The following is a 21,604-nucleotide window of genomic DNA, read 5'->3' on the forward strand; positions in this document are numbered from 1 at the left end:
ACTAAATTAATTTATTACTACTAAGTTATGAAAATTAATTAATTTGTCTTGATATTTTCTCAATTAAATCTCTTTCCAATTAGATATTGCTCAATTGCACACAGCCAAACAAAAGTTGGGGCCCCAAGTAATTGGAGAGGGATTAAACCGGGTAAGATATAATTAGATAAGAAAATCGTTTGAAGAGGGACTCGATTGATAATGAGGGGATAGTTTGAGGTCATATGTAAATCCTTTCCGCAGTTATATAAACTGTACAGAGTCCCGACAAAGCGGGTACGTGGCCCTGTAAAAAAGAATTCTTGACGTCAAAACCAACGAAAGAGCCAACTGCCAAAGTGCGTGCGGGTTGTCGTCCTACACAGTGGAAGTTGAATCTCCATATCTCCTTCCTTTTCAGTTGCGTTGCCTCTCTCTCTCTCTCCCTCTCTCTGGTTCACAGCATTTCACTTTTAACTGCACCTGTATCAGATTGCAAACTTCAAAGAAGCTAGCTTTGCTATGGCTGTGTAAGTTCGATTCTCCATGCTTCAAATATTATTATCCTTCCCCTTTACTTCAATGACAGTTTCTCCTTTGTATAACCACAAAAAAAAAAAAGAACAACCACCCGTGTTTTTATTCTCCTTTTACTACTGAAAGACTTCGAATCGACAGTGCTTAAACATTGATATTATTACTATGATAGAAGAAAACACTAAGTAGCGAAGTATGATTTCTCTTACCTTTGTTCCTGGTTCAACCCGGTAGTTAGAGGCTCTTTACTTTGTATAAATTTATTTTTCTGTGGTTGTTTGTTGTTTCAAGCTAATTCTTGATCTGGGTTTTTTGTTAGTTTTCCTTATGAGATTAGTGTTGTTGATGTTAATACAACAGAGTTGCTTCTGCTCCTGGTAAGGTTTTGATGACTGGGGGTTACCTCATACTGGAGAGACCTAATGCAGGGGTTGTTTTAAGCACAAATGCTCGTTTCTATGCTATTGTTAAACCTCTTTATGATGAAATCAAATCTGATAGCTGGGCCTCGGTGAGTCTGAGTCTTTCACCTTTTACCCTCTTTTAATGTTCGTTTGCTCGTGCTTGTGAGATTATACTATTGAAGTCTCCAACCTTGAAAATGGAATCTGTCTCTGCTTTTTTCAAAAGTAATGTCATCACAGCGTTGGAATGCTTTTTGATTTTTTTTTTGTTTGATGCATGTCAGGCTTGGACTGATGTTAAATTAACATCTCCCCAACTCTCCAGAGAAAGCATCTATAAATTGTCACTGAAGAATTTAATGCTTCAATGTGTCTCTTCAAGGCAAGTTCTTTTGTGGACTGTTCTATGTGTTTGTGTTTTACTGTCATTTGAGATCTCTGAGTCCTTGTATCGATTCATTTCAACTGTTCCTGCATATATTTGATTATGCATACTCAGCACTAAACATGGTTAAACGGTTATCTAGAAAGATATCCCTAGGCAAGATGAGCCAATGTGCAGTTTTTTTAGGCAAATATACGGTTGAATGAATAGTGTGGTGTTGGTACTGTATTTCAGTGAATCGAGGAATCCTTTTGTGGAGCAAGCGGTACAATATGCCGTAGCAGCTGCACATGTTACATTTGACAAAGATAAGAAGGATGCCTTGAACAAGATACTATTGCAAGGTAATGTTTGATGCTTGTGTTTTTTTATCTTTTATGCCACAATTGACCATTAGAACTTCAATTAACTAATGTTTTTACTGGGCTAGTGATGCAGGTCTTCATATCATGATTTTAGGTTGCAATGACTTCTATTCATACAGAAATCAGGTATTTACCCTAGCTTTGCCTTTTCCAGCTATTGCATCATTTACACAGATATAATTCTGGTAGAGCATGTTTATATTTTGCTCATGTGCTCCTCCATAACTTTCACTGCTCTTTTGTTCCATCCTCTCTTCTAAACAGTTGTTCTTTGACCTGATACACCATAACTATCAGTTAGATTGGACATTAACACATTCAATTTGCTTTTGCATTCTAATACATATGGTTCAAATTCCTTTACAGAAGCCAATGATTTTTATTTCATAAAATAAATTGCAAGAAAAAAAAAAATTTACCTGAGAATATGTAAGTGTTTCATTCTCGAGAATGAGTTTCTCGTCTAAAATGAAGGATGGTGGTTCAAATATTTCACTCCATGTTTTCTATTATAATATTTTGTCAATGTGGTTACCCTTTTTCAAAGATTGAAGCACGTGGACTCCCTTTGACACCAGAGGCATTGGCAGCTCTTCCTCCTTTCACATCAATTAGCTTCAATGCAGAAGAAAATGGACAAAATTGCAAGCCTGAAGTTGCAAAAACTGGATTGGGTTCATCTGCAGCAATGACCACTGCTGTGGTTGCTGCTTTGCTTCATTATCTTGGAGTGGTTGATCTTTCATCCTTTTCTAAAGATGAGGGACCTGTAGATGTTGATATGGTGCATATTATTGCCCAAACTGCTCACTGTATTGCACAAGGGAAAGTTGGAAGTGGTTTTGATGTCAGTTCTGCAGTTTATGGCAGTCACCGTTATGTCCGCTTTTCACCAGATATTCTTTCTTCTGCTCAGGTCCCTCTCCCTCCCTCCCTCCCTCCCTCCCTCCCTCCCTCCCTCCCTCTCTATCTGTGCTTCTGATGATTGGTTTCATGGTATCATTTGAGAGATAATCATATGATTGCATGATCATTCTCTTACTGAATTTGAAACTCATATAAAGAGATTAAAATTTTGTCCGCAGGCAATTGGTAGAGGTGAATACTTTTGATTTGTTGTTTGCTTTCTTTAATATGTATTTACTGTCAATCCCATCTTGGGTTTGAGGTTTGTATGGCATCTTCAGGAATTGACATGTAATGTAATTGCCCAAAGTTGAGCAAAGGCCCTTCGTCTAGCACCCTCCCTTTTTCTGTATTTATGCATATCCATATCACCGTTAAGGTGTGAAGAATTTTTATGATATATATTTATATCAAAAACTGGTAAGTACACAAGTATTTTGGATGCTAGGCAGACTTGACTTTGTAAAAAACCTTCCAGTGATTAAGTATAGCTGTTTTCTGCATGATTTATTTTCCATTCTTCCTAAATTTTCTTGAATCTGGTCTATATGATATCTAGACTTGGGTTTCCAGACCTTGTAATAGATTGAAATAATAAAACCTTGGATATAAAAAAAAAATAAAAAAAAATCCCTCATCTTGTATTAGATTTTAGCACAAATAATTTCCTGTGCATTTCTTGAGGCAAGGTTAAAGGGGCTTGAATAAATGACAAAGTTTACAGTTCTCAAAAGGATATGTGAAAGCAGCACACCTTCAGGTTGCAATAATTGAACTATGTTTGCAAGTGTCTCATCATTATGCAGATCTCTACCAATTTTTGGAAAAATAAAATTAATAAGCATGCATGCTATCGTGGATAAGATGTTATTTGTTCCTGAAAAATGCATCCCTGGCTTTCAGAACAATTATACACAAAAGCTTGAGAGAGTTATGCTACTTTCACTAGAGTTCGTTCCCTTAACACTCCATGTAAAATGTTGCAGGATGCAGTGAAAGAAATACCGTTACAGGAAGTCATGGCTTCCATCCTGAAGGGAAAGTGGGACCATGAGAGGACCAAGTTTTCTTTGCCCCCATTGATGAACCTCGTGAGCATCCTGTCTTATACCATTGATGATTCCTTGTATTTTTATGATTGTAGTTATGCTTTTGTTGACAAATATGTAGCTGTCTTGTCATACATTATATAGATATGTGGTGAAAGCCTTATTTCAACTCTAGTTTTAAGAGTCTACAATAAAAAAAAGAAAAGAAAAACTCATTAAATCTCACTTTTTCCAGAAACATGCCTCCTTCTGTCTGCTTTTGAACATTTTTTATGTACTATGACGTGATTGCTAAGTATAATGAATTTGTCATGTCATCCTGTATTATTGATATTGATGAGAAGCCTGCTCTTTGGTTTATTACACTATAGATGTGAAGATTCTATGAGAATAGTAATGATTAAAGGCATGTATTAACAAACCAAAGGAGCCAATCAAAAGAAACTTTGATTTTTATTTTCAACAAATATAGGATGGAAAAGGAGCAATTTTCATCGCAATTTCCTTTTCCTTTTCAAACAACAATTTTGTGGTTTCTTTAGGATTTTCACATTTTGCAGATACCTTGGTAGCTGTTTTCTGACAATAATTATACTGCTATCCTAAGTTATTAGGAGAACCCGGGACTGGAGGATCATCCACGCCATCAATGGTAGGTGCTGTGAAAAGGTGGCAGAAATCTGATCCTACAAAGGCCGAAGAAACGTGGAGAAAGTTGTCAGAGGCAAATTCAGCACTTGAAATCCAACTCAATATTTTAAGCAAGCTTGCAGAAGAAAATTGGAATGCATACAAATGTGTAATAGACATTTGCAGCAAGCAAAGGCCAGAGAAGGTATTTATTGTACTTGTTTTTGTTCAAGCACTAATAAAACCCTGGCAACTTTTTATTGATTGTCTGGGCTTTTACGAATTTATGAAAATTGATTTTCTGGAATTGTGAGATATCCTTGTAGATTGTGTTATTTGTGAAATACAAATGAGTGAAAATTTTTGATTTTCTACTTTTATTTGATTTTTATCATTCATGTAGAGGTTGCTTTCCTCAAGGAAGGTCACCTACTATTGTTATCCTCAAGTCATTTGTAGGAATTCTATTAAAGACAGGTAATGGAAATCTATGGGTTTCTTATGTTCTGAAACCTGCCTTTGTTAATTTTTTCCTGATAAATATTCATTTTCAATTCAATAAAGCCTTAAAGGAGTCATTGTTACATTGTCTACACCACAATAATGAATAAACAGAACAGGAAATCTGGTTTCCAAGCTTTGGATATGGTGTTAGGCACTGGTTTATCATATATTTGAATCTTACTTGTCAATAAACAAATAGGTAAATATAGAGTGGGAGTTTGAATTCTTTTGGGGTCTACTAAGAAGGTCCTTGTCTTCTACTCTTCTTCCTTGTTTCTTGGTTGTTGAAGTCTAGGGAAGTGACTTTCTGCTGGACAATAATTTAATATCTGGTACTCAGTAGTGCTGTTCTTTTCCATTATCACAGTTGACATGTCATCATATCTTTCTCTGCTGGTATTGCTCTGTACTTTCCTATCAATCTTAGCCTATTCCACATTCTCCTCTGAAGATCATTAGTATCTTTGACTAAATAGTAGGAGGAAACTAACTAACAATTCACTGTTATAGGGTTCTTTCAGTTTTTCACAAAATGAGTTTAACTATTCTCCAAAGAGATGTGTTGTATCTAAAACACAACTGATCTAATGACAAAGGGAGACATGAATAAAACAGTTCTACGCTTTTTTTGTATCATGTCTAGTTACATTAGTTTCATATTGTTTATGGAGAACCATGTGTAAGAAGCCAATTTCTTCATTTACGATGTCGAGTTTTATTTATCCTGTTTTCTTTTACCTTTATTGTTTGGTGCTCCTTCTGTACCGTGTGAGATGTTTTTTGTCCTCCTAGAGTTGATTTTGATATAATGTCATGAATTGCCTGAACAGTGGATAGAGCATGCCACTGAACCAAGCCAAGAAGTAGTTTTCAAAGCATTATTAGGAGCAAGAAGCACCATGTTTGAGATCAGAAATCATATGCGCCAGATGGGTGAGGCTGCAGGTGTCCCGGTAGGTTTGTTTCTCTTAATTTGAGGACTGTCTCTTTTTCCTGAGTTATAACTTTCCCAATTTCCAAGTGAAATGCTTATGGATATGACAGGACTTGGACAATAATTTTGTTACTATATAAACATCAATGTTTCTGAGTAGCACGTTTACTAATTTAAATACCAACTAGCTGTAGTAACTTCACCAGCATACTCATGTTACTAGCAACTGAACCACCAATGTATTCCTCTCCTTTGGCTACTCTCCTGAAATATTGATTGACCCCCCCCCCCCCGCTATGCCATGTAATGGTTTGAGTTTAGATTGCTTCTGCATGTGTCATGCTGAATGTTTGATGCAAGAGTTCTCAACACTTCTTATAGTTGGGCAAAATGATATTACTAATAATCATTCTGCTGTCTTATCAATATCACACTCAAATATGCATTCCAACGCATCTACTTTTACTCTATAGAGGATTTCTTGGGTTAGCTTTCCTAGCTTCTCTAGTAGTTCGTTATCCATTCCCTGCACTGGATGCCTTGTGCCAGCATCCACGTGCTATTCTTGAACTGAAGAAGAGGGCACATTTTTGTGCCCTGAAAAGTGAAAACATTTTGAAGTTGCAGAATGGCTATTGAAGAAAGCTATTTATAAACGTTAAATAGAATAGATATGGTGAAAGAAAATTGTACTCATAAGATCCTATGCGTTATAAGTGAGTGAGATTTTAATGTCAAGTGCATAGACAACTTCCTTTGTTACCAAATACAGCTGTCCACAAAGTTTGTATGCAACTTCTGGCTGGGAAATTCTTGTTCCTATAGGAAAACATTAATAAACAGCAACTTCATAAATCTGTTGTGAAACGCAAACAGAAGATGTTGTGCGCTTGTGCTGGGTTCTCATCTTGCTTCTCTAATAAAACCAAATATTAATTTAGTTAGATTCTTTAGATTTTCAGCTTCTTCTTCTATTTTTTTTTTTGTATATTCAATAATCTCTTTTCAACTTTCTAAATTTGCAGATAGAGCCTGAATCACAGACTCAACTTTTGGATGCTACTATGGGCATGGAAGGAGTTTTGTTGGCTGGAGTTCCTGGAGCAGGAGGCTTTGATGCAGTCTTTGCCATTACGTTAGGGGACTCTGGCAGCGATGTTACCAAAGCTTGGAGCTCGCTCAATGTTCTGGCCTTGTTGGTCAGGGAAGACCCTCATGGTGTTTCTCTAGAAACTGGAGATCCAAGAACCAAGGAAATCACATCAGCTGTTTCCGCAGTTCAAATTGAGTGAGCTATATTTGTGATAAGTTAGGTCTATCATCTTAATGGTAGCAAATTTGATTTAGAAAGATTTGCTTTTGACGTTGTGAACTTGTTCAGTTTGAGAAGGGTTAAAAATGAAAGAAACTGATGAGCAGCATCGAAGTAAACAGTATCACTTGCAATGCCTTCCTCCAATAATATACGATAGAGTGGCATTTGTTTTCTCCGCTTTTACCTGTTAGCTTACTGATATAGAAAGATTTCGTTTGTTTACTGAAATTTGACGTGTCTTCTACTTCTAAACAGGTGTATTCATTCATAAAAAATTTCGCAGCCTTTTCTTGAATTCAGCAAATCTACTGACCACCAACTAAGCTCTTTGTATAACACATCATTATAAAATAGGGGAAGAACTGTTTGAAGATAGCTGAAAAAAATAGAAATATCATAATGGATAAGACAAGACTTGGATTAAAATTTTTTTAATGATTTACCAATAATCTCTACAGGAGCATGTTCCATCTTTAAAATGGTGGAACCGATTTCGATCTCTTACAGTAATTTCTCTTTGATAGATGACTGAAATTAACTTGGTGTATGTGTGACAGTCATTACACATCCTGAGGTTTCTAGCTATTCTAATGGGAGCACCCTGAGACGTATGTATAAGTGCAAAAGCCATGGCCAACTTTTGACTATGAGCTTTCAACCTTTGCCTCTTCTCTTCTTCATCTACATCAAACAATACTTGTGATGTATCTGGAGAATAGCCTTCGAATTTCAACTGCCATTCCATCTGGTGAATCATCTCGTATATGCCTTTGCATTGAGGGTGTGACATATCTTGTGAAACAAACTTGTAAATTTTCCTCTCCACCTCTACCAAACTAAATCCAGGTGTCTGAGTGAGACCCTTGCGAGCCATTTCTGTCCGAATCTTAGCTACATCCTCCCATCTTTTAGCTCTTGCATACATATTTGATAACACCACATAATCACCAGGATTACTTGAGTTCAATTCTCCTAAGCTCTTAGCTGCGATCTCCCCAATTTCCAGGTTATGATGGAATTTACAGGCACTGAGTAGGCCTCGCCACACGACTTCATTTGGTTTGATTGGCATGCTCCTGATGAGCTCTAAAGCCTCATTAAGCATCCCAGCTCTTCCCATGAGGTGAACTATGCAGCCATAATGTTGAATTGTCGGCTCAATCCCATGCTCAAGTTTCATTCTGTTAAAACACTGCAAGCCTTCATCAACAAGGCCAGCATGATTACAAGCACTCAACACACCCAAATAGCCAACATCATCAGGCTCCAGTCCTTCTTCAAGCATATCAGAGAAAACCTGTAGAGCCTCCAAACCGCGTCCGTGCATTGCAAGCCCTGTGATCATTACACTGTAGGACAATTGGTTCTTCTTCACCATTCTTTGGAAGAGAGATAATCCTTTCTCTATACACCCGCATTTCACATACATGTCTATTAAGGAAGTTTGGACTATTACATTCATCTCCCGAATGTTCCTTAACAATGTTACGTGTGTGCACCTCCCCAAATCAAGAGCACCTAAATGGGTACAGGCAGAGAGAACACTGACTAGGATGCTCTCTTCTGGCCTACAAGATCCCTCCCTACTCATCTCTCCAAAAACTAATAAGCACTCAGACCACATGCCCAAACTGGCGTGAGCTGCTATAATAGCACTCCAAGAAGCAACATCTCTACGACCCATGTGCTCAAAAACAGAACATGAAAGTTCTATCTTCCCACACTTGCCATACATGTTGATCAAGCTATTTTGCACAAACAAATCTCCTTCAAGTCCACGCTTAAGAATATACCCATGAATCTGCATCCCCTCCTCTATTGACCTTAAACCGGCACATGCCTTAAAAAGAGCGGGATATGTAAAATTATCTGATTCAACTCCTCTCTCAAGCATCTCATGATAAAGAAACAAAGCATTTTCCATATTCATAACATTTACGTATCCTCTAATCATGGTATTGAATTCAAAAGTACCCGGTTGATCGATTTGTCGAAAAATTGAGCATGCATAGTCCATGCTGCCCCAGTCTGAGAGAGCACAAGTTGCCACGAGATTGCTTGCACAAAAGGAGTTCTCCCACTTGAGGACTTGAGCATGTACTTGCTTGAATTCTTCCATGTTCTTGCACCTCTTCATAAGAGATAAACATTCTTGCTCTTTGAACTTCAAACTCAATCCTGTGGTTTGTGTAGGAGCTTCTGGTAGTGACAAAAAACGGATTTTCTGAAGGACTGGAGTCCCAATCATCCTGTCATCCGCACCATAATATAGCAATCAAGATTTTATAGTTATGCAAAGCAGACTTAACAACGAGGTAACAAGAAAAGTATCTTGTACTAACCATCAAGTTGGCATTTTTAATATGGAGAAAAGATGGACGATTTATGGGGCGAACTAGCTAGGGAGTGGGTGCTGTTCAGATGGCCAAAAAAGAAGTGTGTGGAGGAGGGTGGAGGACAGAAACATGAAAAGTGTATGAGAATTAAGTTGCAGGTTCTTAGATTCTTGAGGCAGGAAATAGTTACAGTTGTAGAGATGCTGATCTTCAGCCATGAGATTTGAAGAGAGACTTCCAGCCAGAAAAATGGTGTCAGCTCATGGGAGGTGTGGATTCTGGATAGGATAATGTTTGGGAAGTAGTTGGGTCTCTTAGATTGCTCCTATAGGCCTAAGCAACCCTTATATCTCCCAAGTCAGCACAGCGGACCCATTTCTCTTTTTGATTTTGTTTTTATTCAAGTTCAAATATATTTTTAGATTAGATAATCTCTTTTATGCATTTATGAAAATATTTATCTACAGCACCAACCTACTCATACATTGCAAAATCAGTCAGTTATGCATTCCAAACCATTAATTGTAGCCTTTTTGCTTGATTGATAATCTATTGATACCCATTGATGGCTAGATGAAGAAACCCAGAGAAGCTTCAATGCATGTAGATTGCAAGATTATCCCTTGAGTTCAAATTTGGTTTAGCATTAAATTGTTCAGTTCCCAATCTCTTTTTTTTTAACTTGTTCAATTAATTAGCTAGAAACAAAGATTATGACAGGGGAAGACAACTAGTTCACCTAATTTTACTAGTCTTGCATTTGAACTTGCCGAGTCTACATGGGCTTTTTATGCCATGGTTGCATGTGAAAGATACAAATCTGCTCAATCGAGCTCTGTACACTGATAGCATTTCCTCTTCAAAAAAATTTGATACAGATCTGGAGAAGAGAAAAAGCGAGTTATTGGTCATTCTCCCAAGATTGTGCTTGAACAAGCGAATCTCAAAGTTGAGATTGTTGATGGAGTTACAACAGTGAAAGAGAGAAAATTGTGGTCTCACTCTAAACAAGGGTTTTGATACAAACAAACTGTTGAAGAAAACTAGGTCTTTGGATTCTTGCGCCGTCCAGTCCTAGTAGAATTTGGTGTTGATTTTCCAAACCTCTCTTCACCATTTACAAAACGTGTAGATGTGCCATGCCACATTTCAAGTAATTACTAATATTTATTTTTTCATATTTTTTATGCATAAATCTAAGTCCTTTTATGTAACAAGTAATTACTAATCATAAAACATTTAGTAATTTCACTTTTTTTTTAAAAGTTTTTTTCAAATAAAATAAAATAAAAACGCTTTTTTTTTTAAGATCAATTTTTTATTTAACTGGAAAGTGGTTTTTCTTTGTTAAACTTTTCTTAAGGTTAGTAAAAATTGAAATGTGGAGAAAATAATTTCTAATAAAGTGTTTTTCTTTAAGACCATGCTTGTTTCATGAAAAATAATTTTTAAATTTTTTCATGTTTGTTTACTGTTTAGAAAAGTTAGTTAATAAAAAATATTTTTCAGATAAAAAACAATTTAGTTTTGTTTTGAGAAAAATATTTTTTTTTTATTCTAGACATGATATATTTTTTTTTAAGTTGTAAAAAATTTAAAAATATCATATTATTTGTTGATTATATCAAATTTTATCCTTAATTTTTTAATTTCTATATATATATATATATATATATTTTATTTGTCCCTTAGAATTTGATTATTATATAAACTTTAGTTTTATTTTTTTATTATTATCTATTTTTTTCTTATCCTTTTCTTAATTGAATTGTTTTTGTCAATAGATTTGTTCTCAATTTTTTTAATTGTTATTTATTTTATTTGAAAAAAATTATGAAATTGATATTTTTTTAATTTTATTATCTTTCAACTTTTTTATCTATCAGATTTGGTTTTTATTTTTTTATTACTATTTATTTATTTAAATAATTTATAAAATTAATTTTTTTCTCAATATTATCCTTCTTAAACTTTTTCATCTATCAAATTTAATATTTGTTTTTTTATAAACTTAAAAAAAATAAAAAATATATTTCTCAACTAATTTTTCATGATATAATTAAACACTGATAAATATTTTTTAATTTATTTTTCATAACATTATAAAACATAAAAAAACAAAACTATTTTTTATAAAAATCATTAATTATAAAATAAAAATTACTTTCCACAAATAAATTATACCGAATAAACGGGGCTAAAATAATCTTCCATTTTAAGAACCGGCACGCCGAGACAAGCAATTATAGCAGTTAAAGAGAGAAAGAAAAGCAATAGCAGGAGAGTCAAATAATCCCATATCTGGGCACGTACTTACCACGCAGCTTACTTTATTTGACACACCAAACTAGCACCCAGCCATCCCGATGATCTCCCACGCGCGCGGACAGCAGTTCAAACACAAAAGAAAAACAATAGTAATTACTAATTATATCTTTGTCGTGCCTTCCCCTCCTCCAACACTCGCTGACTATAGCACGTGTGGCCACACGCCCACGAGCTCACCACTGCGTGTCCTCATGAGGACAAAAACTACATTGCAAAAGAGCCAAGGAAAATGGACAAAAGATTATGATTGGTCCTTGAGCATTAGTGTTTATTTGAAATAAGTCCTGTACTTTATTTTTCTCTCAAATTGCATCATTTTCTTTTAATTTATCAATGTTTTAGCACTTCCATCCACTTTCACGGGTGCCCCCGGAAATAAATGAAAATTAGAGGACGATGAGTACTTGATAATTGTTGACGAGTTTCGACCCACAAGTAAATAAATCTATTGGTTCATGTGATTTGGATTGCGGTACCGGTTATTTTTTTAAATATTTTTTATTTAAAAATAAATTAAAATAATATATATTTTTTATTTTTTAAAATTTATTTTTGACACCAACACATCAAATAATTTAAAATCATAAAAAAATAATTTAAAATAAAAAAGTAATTTCAAAACAAAAATAAACACATCCTAAATAGCTTTCGTAGTTTCAACTGAAATGGATGCATAAAGTTCAATTTCACAAGAAAATGAAGCAGAGAAGTTGATTTGACCAGCTATCAATAATTGAAGGACTAAGCAAATCATATTATCCTATACAAAACACAAAACCAAAATTATTTATGGGCCCTACTTTTCTTCTCTGGGACCCACATTCTCCATCTTCTCTCTCTGCCTGTAGCTTTCACCACTACATCACTGGTGTATGACTCTCTGATTAAAAATGGAGCCCTATAAAACTTAAAGCTCTTCACGCTTTTTTGGGTTCTCAAAGCATATGTAGTAGAAGCAGAAGTAGAATAGTGGGTTGAAAAGTTAAATACCTTCTTCTCTTCCTTAGATTTTTCTCAAGCTCTCTCTCATTCTGTCCCTTTCTTCAGGTATCTCTCTCTCTCTCTCTAAAGTTTCTACTTTACTCTCTCTGCTCTGTTACTTTGGAAACGTGAAAGTTTATGCTCAAAAGGGCATTTATGAAGTTCCCTTTTTTGGATTCCTTGCTTGGCTGGTTTTTCTTTTCTTTTGTACTGAATTAGTCTTTGGCTTGTAAAGTTCTTAGGGTTTTAATTAGTAGTTGACTATGTGAACTTTGATTTTTATAACTTTGGACTTAGTACAAATGGTTTTTGTTTTTTTGGTAAATTTAAAGCTTGAAGACAAACGGGTAATTCCAGTTTCGCTATTTGATTTTGACTGTAACTTGATTTGATTTAATTTGGGATTTTGTTGTTTTTGTTGAAAGCTCATGCTTTGACTCTAAAAGTGCTGATGTTGGATACGTTTCAGTTTGAATGTTTCTTTTTTGACTGTGACATGATTTCAGCTCAGATGGCATTTGCTTAAATTGGTTGTGCTTGCTATGGTTGAATTTGGGTTCATGTTGATTTGAATTTTGATCAATTCTTGATCAGTTTGTGATTTATTCGTTAAAATATGAATACTTCTAAAGTTTGACCTGGGTGGGGTATACGACTGTTGATTGCAGCTTCTTTGTTGATTATTTCTGGTTTTGATTTCAAGTCCTCATCAAGGGTATCACTTACAATCTGTCATTCAGCTTTGTTTGGTGGTTGTTTTCTGTGGATCTTTTGGTGGCTGTTTTCTGTGGATCTTTTGGTGGCTGCAACATAATTGGTGTGCTTGTTAATGTCAGATCCACAGAGTTACGATTTTTTAATTTGGATACGAGTGATTCTTGAGAAGTTATTACTTGATATTGGAGGTGAATTTTATAGTTATTCAGTATCATAGTTGAAGAAATGGAGCAAAGAAAGGGAGAAAGCTGGAAGGAATTGGTGAGAAAGATGGTTCCTCCTGGAGTTCCTCTCCCTGAAGATGAGACCAAGCTTGATTATTCTATAGCCATGGTGTATGATGGCCCACCAGTCTCTTATGATGTCCCTGAAGTTGAACCTCTTGATGTAAGTTCTCACATGATCCCGACTGCTGAACCACTTTCAGAGTCACAAAGACTAGTTTCAAATCTAGGTCTTCCAGTAACTGAACCAATACCTTTGCCAGTGTCTCGCATAGCTGGTGTTGCTGGTTCACCTAATCAAACTCCCAGAGTATCAGCAAGCTCAGAGTCAGTAGTCTCTGTCTTGCTAAACCCTGACTTTTCTTCCGCTTCAGCTTCAGCTTCTCCAGGGTCAGTCCACAATTCTCTTAGTCATCCTCCAAAACAAATGGCTAATGAAGTAAAGAGAGTGCCAGTTGTTACATTTAACACTGTTGATAGATCTGAGAGGAAAGATGTTGATTTAGAGAAGCCCGTATATCCAGATTACATTGGGTTTTCTAAGGAAAAGAAGAAGCAAAAAAGTAGGGTTTGTTACAGGTGTGGAAAGTGGAGGTGGGAAACCAAGGAATCATGCCTGGTTTGTGATGCTAAGTATTGCAGCAATTGTGTGCTTCGGGCTATGGGATCAATGCCTGAAGGACGCAAGTGTGTGACATGCATTGGTCAACCAATTGATGAATCAAAGAGGTCAAAGCTGGGCAAATATTCAAGGGTGTTATCACGACTGCTAAGTCCTTTGGAAGTCAAGCAAATTATGAAAGCAGAGAAAGAATGCTCTGCTAATCAACTTCGGCCAGAGCAGCTGATTGTGAATGGACATCCCTTGAAGCCAGAAGAGATGGCAGAATTACTTGGATGCCTTTTACCTCCACGGAAATTGAAACCTGGTAGATTTTGGTATGATAAGGAATCTGGTCTTTGGGGAAAGGTGAGTTGATATTCAAGATTTCAAATTAAAATATCTCAATCAGGTCTCTTTCTACTTGGCCTTGCAGAAAAATTTCAAATTCCTTCCGGTCCAGCATGGATTAGAAGTCTTTACTTGCTATTTTGCAGGAGGGAGAAAAACCAGATAGAATCATTAGTTCAAACTTAAATTTCACCGGGAAACTCAGCCATGATGCAAGCAATGGTCGCACGGAGGTTTACATCAATGGTCGGGAAATTACCAAACTTGAACTGAGGGTTCTAAAAGTAAGTTCTTTTCCAGTTAATTCCTGTACTAGTGAGTGATGCCAGCAGCAATATTTAGATTCTTGCTAGGTAAATGTAAAATAGCTACTAGGTTGTTTGGATCCCCTGTCGCTACATTCCATTTAGGATTAGGAATAGGCGTAATCGGAACTTTTTTTACATATATATCTCTCCTTATTTGGGACCCTTTTCCCTATTCTATTCACCCTTTTTGGCTTCTATTGAATCAAGAAATAGGTTTGATTGTCCATGCATTTTGCTAAATGTTTTAGAGTTGTCAGTATTAAATATCATTTAGGTTTGCTGTTTCTTATCCCAATTTTTCTTGTTTAGTTAACAAAGTAATAGGATTTATTAAGTTTTATTGTGTAGTTAATAAATAGTATTTGTTAGGCCCTTCCATTAAAATTATTTGAAGCACGTTTTTATATTTAAATTGCTGGCTACAAATGCTTGGGAGGGAACTTTCTGAGTTTAATTTTGTATCAATTCCCCAATTTTTCTTTGGGATATTGGACAGTGCCTTGTGTTTGTTTATTGCTGACATTTTCACTTGCTCTCAGCATTGACCTAACACTGAAAAAAAGATGAGCAGGGTTTGGTAGGTTTTATTGGGAAAAAGTAGATGTGTTAGAATGACAATGTCTTATTAACTCTCACAACGATTGTATTTCCCCTTTCGAAGTGATTGAAAGCTCTGTTCCTGGGGGTGAGGACTGCAATGCTCTAGTAAGAATAAGCTATAGTCACATTAGGGAATCTAATGAGTGTAAAGATAGAAAATCTCTAAATAGAGGTTAGGGAAGCAAGTAAATTGGTGAAAAACTATTAAGTGTGTAATGGTGAGATAGCAGCTATGCATGCAGACACACCAACATGCTTCATGCTAGTTGAGTTCAGCTTGGTCACAGCTTAGTTATGGTGCCCAATTTCGGTCATAGCTGGAGAATAGCTTAACCTTGTGTCTGTGTCAGGCTTGTGAGTGTTTAATAGTTTATTATTGATGTTGCGCAACAATACTATTTTTCATATCAGTGCTCTTGCGACATAAAACAATAGCTAGTCCAAGTTTTTGGATTGGTCCTCCTTACTGAGTAAATGTATCAAGTTTCCATGTCAGTCTCTTTGGTATTGTGTATTGTATGTGCTTTCAGTCACTTTTTGGTCATGTCCTGTGCAATTGCTAACCTGGTTTCCGAATGTTTTAGCTGGCGAAGGTGCAGTGTCCACGTGATACTCATTTTTGGGTCTATGATGATGGTCGTTACGAAGAGGAAGGTCAGAATAATATCAGGGGGAATATTTGGGAGAAGGTATATGCTGCAAACTCCTTATTAGAAGTTCACAGCCAGTATAAGATCATAGGTCCTGTATGAAACACTTGGATTTGCTCTTTGCTAGACAGGCATCAACAAGGATTGTTTGTACACTTTTCTCTTTGCCTGTGCCCCATGGTCAACCTCATGGACAGAGAGATGAGGCCAGCAATTACACCACTGTTCCAAATTATCTAGAGCAGAAAAAAGTACAGAAACTACTTCTACTTGGGATTCAAGGCTCTGGAACCAGCACTATCTTCAAGCAGGTATGGCCTTTCCCTTTGATTAGCTATGGTCTAGATCAGTCAAATGTGGAATTTTCATCCCACGCTTGAAACAGATCTTAAACCCCCCATACTTGGGCAGTTTCTGCCTGTCCAATTAAGAATTCATTGTTAGAGCATTGGCACTTGGAAAATATGAGTGGTTATGAGTTGGTTAAGCTTTCTGAAATAACAATTTTCCTGTATCTGTGTTCAAATTTCCATCTTGATGGTGGTTATTTTGAGGTTCTTGTTCATGTTGTATGGAATAATTATCCGAATGATTAGTTATATTTTTTTTTTGTTAGCGTCAACATGTCCAATTAGCCACTTCATTTTGATAATTTGTTTTTTACTCAATGTCAAACTTGGTGGAGCAGTAAGTTCATTGATTGCAATGAATGCTGTATTTAACTTGTTCAAATTTTAGCCATTTACTGAATTGTATTTAAACTATCCATTATTAGTCAGCTTCAAGTGGTGCGAACAAAACTTTATACCAACTGTATCTCACAAGATAGTGTGAAGAACTTGAGATATTATGGGCTTGATGCATGTAAGATTAAGATCAGACTTTCTCTGTTGCACTTTTCAATAGAAGTACAACTCAGCCTGAATTTGAAAAGCTGTGGTGACTAGTTTTCTAGACATGTTTTCCTCACCACTGAAGCCCCTTGCTAGAACTTGAAATTCTTTTTATGGCTTCTGATACTGTTTTTAATGTGCATTATGCATTTCTGAAACAGGCCAAATTTTTGTATGGGAGCAAGTTCACCGCAGAAGAACTGCAAGATATCAAGTTGATGATCCAGAGCAATATGTACAGATATCTTAGCATTTTGCTTGATGGGCGGGAACGCTTTGAGGAGGAGGCAGTCTCCAGGATGAAGGCACTTGGTTTCGAAGACCGAAACTCTGAAGCTGGTAATATCTTCATTTCTATTTTTTCTTTTCTTGCATTACAATTCTTGAGATGGCGTAGCACCTCATTTATCCTCTTCAAGTCATGTCTTGACTATGAAGCATTTGGAGGTTGTGATTTGGGTGCACGCTAGTTAACATCTCTGACAAGTTAGGGCAATTTCCAGAAATCTCGACATTTGTTAGGAATTTATTAGGAAAAGGTTCTCAATGGGGTTATGATTTTTTTTCCCCTATTTTTTTAGGCGGGTGGAACTTGGAAGGAAGATAATTCAGTGCATTTTTTTCAACTATTAGAGTGAACCTCTAAAACTTCAATTAATCTGATGCTATCTTTTCAGGTGGAGATGTTGACCACAGTGAAACTAATCAGTGTATCTATTCGATCAACCCGAGGTTGAAGCATTTCTCTGACTGGTTACTGGATATTATAGCGACTGGAGATTTGGATGCTTTCTTCCCTGCAGCAACACGTGAGTATGCTCCATTAGTTGAGGAGGTGTGGAGAGATCCTGCCACACAGGAAACATATAGAAGAAAAAACGAGCTTCACTTCCTTCCAGATGTTGCTGAATACTTCTTGAGTCGGGTATTGTTCTGAATTTCACATTAGTTGCTTGTATATGAATAGCAGTTGTAATATGCCATTTTCCTATTTCTGTATTCTTTCCAATCACCAAGTTTTCCATTCTGATATTGTGGTAGTCTTTCATTTAATGGATGTCTCTTGCATGGTTTAATCCTAGATAAACTTAATTATCATTATGGTCATTGAAGGGCTGTATCATATGGTATTTTTTTCTTTCAGGCTGTCGAGATCTCAAGCAATGAATATGAACCTTCTGAACGTGATATTCTCTATGCAGAAGGGGTCACCCAAGGGAATGGTTTGGCTTTCATAGAATTCTCCCTTGATGATCGCAGTCCAATGTCTGAAACATACACAGATAATCTGGATGCTCCACCCCCACCCCTGACCAGGTAAATTTCCTATTTTCTGCATAATCCCCTGAAATATGCCTACTATAGATCCAAACAGAAAAGGAAAAAAAAATCTTTACAGGTCTCAACTTTACTAGAGGCATTGACATTGCGAGCACCCTAGCTCAGAATCTTTTTTCGATTGAAAGGCAGCATGCCTTCCATGGAAAACTAACACATTTTCATTATAACTGACCTGGTGTGGCAGTGCACATCTATGGCCAGAATCCCCCCCCCCCCCCCGAATTAATAGACATCAAAATTGCATTCAGCAGATTCTTATCGTGAAATATTGGGATCTTGATTTTTTGTACACAAACACACACTTCATGTTCATGGCATTTGAACCTGAAAATTGGTTCTCTTTTATGTCTTGTCATGTTGGCAGGATTCAAGTACTCATGCCTGCAATTTTTTATTATTTTTTCCAGATATCAGTTGATTAGAGTAAATGCAAAGGGGATGAATGATGGGTGCAAATGGGTGGAAATGTTTGAAGACGTGCAAGCCGTGGTATTCTGTGTAGCCCTTAGTGACTATGATCAGATGTGGTTCTCACCAGAGAGCAGTGGTAGTGGATCTCTACTTCAGAACAAGATGATGCAAAGCAAGGAGCTATTTGAGACAATGATTAGGCACCCTTGCTTTAAGGATACACCCTTTGTGCTGATACTTAACAAGTATGATATCTTTGAAGAAAAGGTTAATCGGGTGCATTTAAGTGCTTGTGAGTGGTTTAATGACTTCAGTCCGGTGCAACCTCACCACAACAACCAATCACTTGCTCACCAGGCTTACTACTATGTTGCGATGAAGTTTAAAGATCTCTATGCTTCCGTCACAGGCCGTAAACTATTTGTATGGCAAACTAGGGCAAGGGACCGAGTGACTATTGATGAGGCATTCAAGTACACAAGGGAGGTTCTCAGGTGGGATGAGGAGAAAGAGGATAATTACTATGGTGTAGCTGAGGATTCATTCTACAGTACTGACATGAGCTCCTCACCATTTGTCAGGCAAGAGTGATGCTTTTGATTTCTTTTGATTTCCTTTATAGATGAAGAAAAAGTGTGAAAAAAAAAAAAGAGGTTCCTATCCTTACGAATAAGGACTGACTGATCAATTTTTATTGATGATATGGTGAGGTATTTCAAATGGGATCTGTTTGCGCGTTTATGGAAGGTGCTTGTGATAACAATGTGCTTTCAGAGTCCTGCATGCAATCCCCCCCATGATTGATAAGTTAGGTTTAATGTTGAATTGTCTTTAAATTGGTGTGAAGATGCGTGTTGAAGCCACCTGTGCATGCTACGCTCGGGTGGGGGTGGGGGTGGAAGAAGAAGAAGAAAGAAGAAAAAAGAGTGGTGGAAAATGGAAAGTATACGTAAGCCAATATGCTCTTCTCCATTGTATTTCCCATGCTAGAAAAGAAGAGGGAAAGAAGAACCGGTTCAGCTCAAGTCTTTCTATTTGAGGGAAGGACTCCTTCATGTGTCTGTCCAGATCCGACTCTGATGAAGTGAATAAACTGCTTCCTGAGCTTTGGACCTTCAAATTGGGCAATAAGCACGTAAATTTTAAAAAATAAAAAGATTTGGGAAAATAATATATTTTTATTTGCCACGGTTCAAAGTTATTAAATATTTCATTTCTAATATTTCTAAATCATGACAATTAATTGATGTCATGGTTAAACAATAAAATATTATGGTTTTTAAGCGTGATATTAATTAATTGTTGTTTTGACATTAATAATCCCAAATAATAATCCTGTGAAAGGTGTCGGCTTTTATCCAATGTACTTAAATTTTTTTATCAAAGCTTAAACTTGTTGTGGAAGATGTTTTAATGCAGCCACAAGGCCCACAACAACATGGATGAGAAGAGAGTTGTTTTCTAAAAACTAGGCCCACAATAACATAGATTAAAAATTATTTTTAAAAAAATATTTTTAGTTGAGGTTAGTTTGATATTTATATATATTTTGTTAAAACTGTGATTGAAATTGAGGTCGAACAAAAAATAGTTTAATGTGTTTGGTTAAAAAAAATTTTCAAATTGAAGTTATAATATTGATGGTTTTTAATTTAAATATTGTAGATTTAACTATTGTTATTACATCTTGAAATAAATAATATTTTATATAAAATATTTTTTATTGTTTCATTAAACTATCTACAATTCTATCACGTATGAAATTCATTCCGACAAGGACTACAGTTTTCATGGTTTTTTTAGCATGCAATAAAATCAGGTAAAATATCATCAGGAATAAAATTGGGATTATTATCAAATTCTGCAAATGCTACGTCATCATGCAATCTACTTCTAATTTATATAGTGTCATTGAATAATGTCAAACACTAGTTTTTTGAATAAAACACAATTAAAAATAAAAAAAATGGATTGTATTTTACTGGGTCGGACTCGGTCCAATACATTTAGGTTCGGATCGAACCCGGTCCAACCATGAACGGTGGAGATGTTATACACTGTTCACGTGAGTGAGTCGTGCAAGTGAATTTCACTTTGTTCACTTTTGTAAAGTAAACGGTGCATAGTGAATTTCTGCACTTCCCATGAAGTAGCTTGGAGCTGCTTTTAATTCACCTGCATTTTCAACACAAAATTAATTGGGGTTCACAAACAATAAACAATATTTCATACTTTACCAAGCATGTATTTTCTATGGTTTGCTTCAAAAGCAGAAGTAATCACAGAAACAAACACCCTCGAAGTTAAGTTGTTTAAGAGCATGTTTGGAAGTGTGATTGCGGTTCTTTTCAAAGTATTTTTCATACTGAAATGCATCAAAATGATATTTTTTTTATTTTTAAAAAATTAATTTTAAGATCAGCGCATCAAAACGATCCAAAACATATAAAAAAATTAATTTTTAACAAAAAAATGAATTTTTTGAAAACTCAAGTTGGCCCATGTTTCCAAATACTCTCTAAATATAGTCACGTGTTGTATCAACAAAATAGATTAGAAGTCTAGAACATTAAAAAAAAAAAACAAATAAAATCATTGATGAAAAGAATTATTTTAACGGCTAACATCCTAGAGAACATCTTGGGGGAGTCCGTGAGTGTTACAATTTCACATTAACTTATCACGAGATTTACTAAATATTGCTTTTCTAAAGTGTGATAATTATCTTGCCTAGCAACATTTACTAAAATTGAGCTTTACAAATGCAACGAGGTAAAAATTGATTGTTTGGCCAAAACTTTTTCAAATTAATTATTTTCGAGATAATTTGTTTGATACTTGAAATTCCGTCGAGA

General features: G+C 35.8%; 3 protein-coding genes across 4 annotated transcripts; 2 read left to right on the forward strand and 1 right to left on the reverse strand.

The window, feature by feature from the left end:
- The first annotated feature begins 331 nt into the window (after positions 1 to 331).
- On the forward strand, positions 332 to 7,181 carry LOC133675336 (phosphomevalonate kinase, peroxisomal-like). The gene is made up of 10 exons (XM_062096691.1): positions 332 to 509; positions 877 to 1,027; positions 1,205 to 1,302; positions 1,540 to 1,649; positions 1,744 to 1,796; positions 2,218 to 2,586; positions 3,563 to 3,667; positions 4,233 to 4,460; positions 5,590 to 5,712; positions 6,719 to 7,181. Exons 1-10 carry the CDS (start codon positions 502 to 504, stop codon positions 6,983 to 6,985), a joined length of 1,512 nt encoding a protein of 503 aa, XP_061952675.1. The 5' UTR covers positions 332 to 501; the 3' UTR covers positions 6,986 to 7,181.
- A 242-nt stretch (positions 7,182 to 7,423) lies between these two features.
- Positions 7,424 to 9,669, reverse strand: LOC133675328 (pentatricopeptide repeat-containing protein At1g31920). The gene is made up of 2 exons (XM_062096679.1): positions 9,351 to 9,669; positions 7,424 to 9,257 (listed from the first exon to the last, which is right to left on the reverse strand). The coding sequence occupies exon 2, from the start codon at positions 9,254 to 9,256 to the stop codon at positions 7,448 to 7,450; it is 1,809 nt and encodes a 602-aa protein (XP_061952663.1). The 5' UTR covers position 9,257; positions 9,351 to 9,669; the 3' UTR covers positions 7,424 to 7,447.
- A 2,876-nt stretch (positions 9,670 to 12,545) lies between these two features.
- Positions 12,546 to 19,512, forward strand: LOC133675314 (extra-large guanine nucleotide-binding protein 3-like). Of its 2 annotated transcripts, none has more exons than XM_062096669.1 (9): positions 12,546 to 12,719; positions 13,322 to 14,564; positions 14,693 to 14,830; positions 16,039 to 16,143; positions 16,236 to 16,415; positions 17,159 to 17,336; positions 17,675 to 17,922; positions 18,142 to 18,314; positions 18,746 to 19,512. In XM_062096669.1, exons 2-9 carry the CDS (start codon positions 13,596 to 13,598, stop codon positions 19,338 to 19,340), a joined length of 2,586 nt encoding a protein of 861 aa, XP_061952653.1. In that variant the 5' UTR covers positions 12,546 to 12,719; positions 13,322 to 13,595; the 3' UTR covers positions 19,341 to 19,512. The 2 variants fall into 2 exon arrangements, with proteins under 2 accessions (XP_061952653.1, XP_061952644.1); XM_062096660.1 differs by having other exon boundaries at positions 13,490 to 14,564.
- Positions 19,513 to 21,604: the final 2,092 nt, after the last annotated feature.

Source organism: Populus nigra, chromosome 1, assembly GCF_951802175.1.
Source record: "Populus nigra chromosome 1, ddPopNigr1.1, whole genome shotgun sequence".
Lineage (NCBI taxonomy): Eukaryota > Viridiplantae > Streptophyta > Magnoliopsida > Malpighiales > Salicaceae > Populus > Populus nigra.

What these genes read in the sequence shown, in the direction of transcription:
- LOC133675314 (XM_062096669.1), top strand. Translation starts at nt 13,596, where the DNA reads ATGGAGCAAAGAAAGGGAGAAAGCTGGAAGGAATTGGTGAGAAAGATG. An exon ending in CTGAATACTTCTTGAGTCGG is followed by an intron (nt 17,923 to 18,141) that starts GTATTGTTCTGA and finishes TTTTTCTTTCAG; the next exon opens with GCTGTCGAGATCTCAAGCAA. An exon ending in CCACCCCCACCCCTGACCAG is followed by an intron (nt 18,315 to 18,745) that starts GTAAATTTCCTA and finishes TATTTTTTCCAG; the next exon opens with ATATCAGTTGATTAGAGTAA.
- LOC133675328 (XM_062096679.1), bottom strand. Translation starts at nt 9,256, where the DNA reads ATGATTGGGACTCCAGTCCTTCAGAAAATCCGTTTTTTGTCACTACCA.
- LOC133675336 (XM_062096691.1), top strand. An exon ending in AATCTGATAGCTGGGCCTCG is followed by an intron (nt 1,028 to 1,204) that starts GTGAGTCTGAGT and finishes GATGCATGTCAG; the next exon opens with GCTTGGACTGATGTTAAATT. An exon ending in GCAAGCAAAGGCCAGAGAAG is followed by an intron (nt 4,461 to 5,589) that starts GTATTTATTGTA and finishes TTGCCTGAACAG; the next exon opens with TGGATAGAGCATGCCACTGA.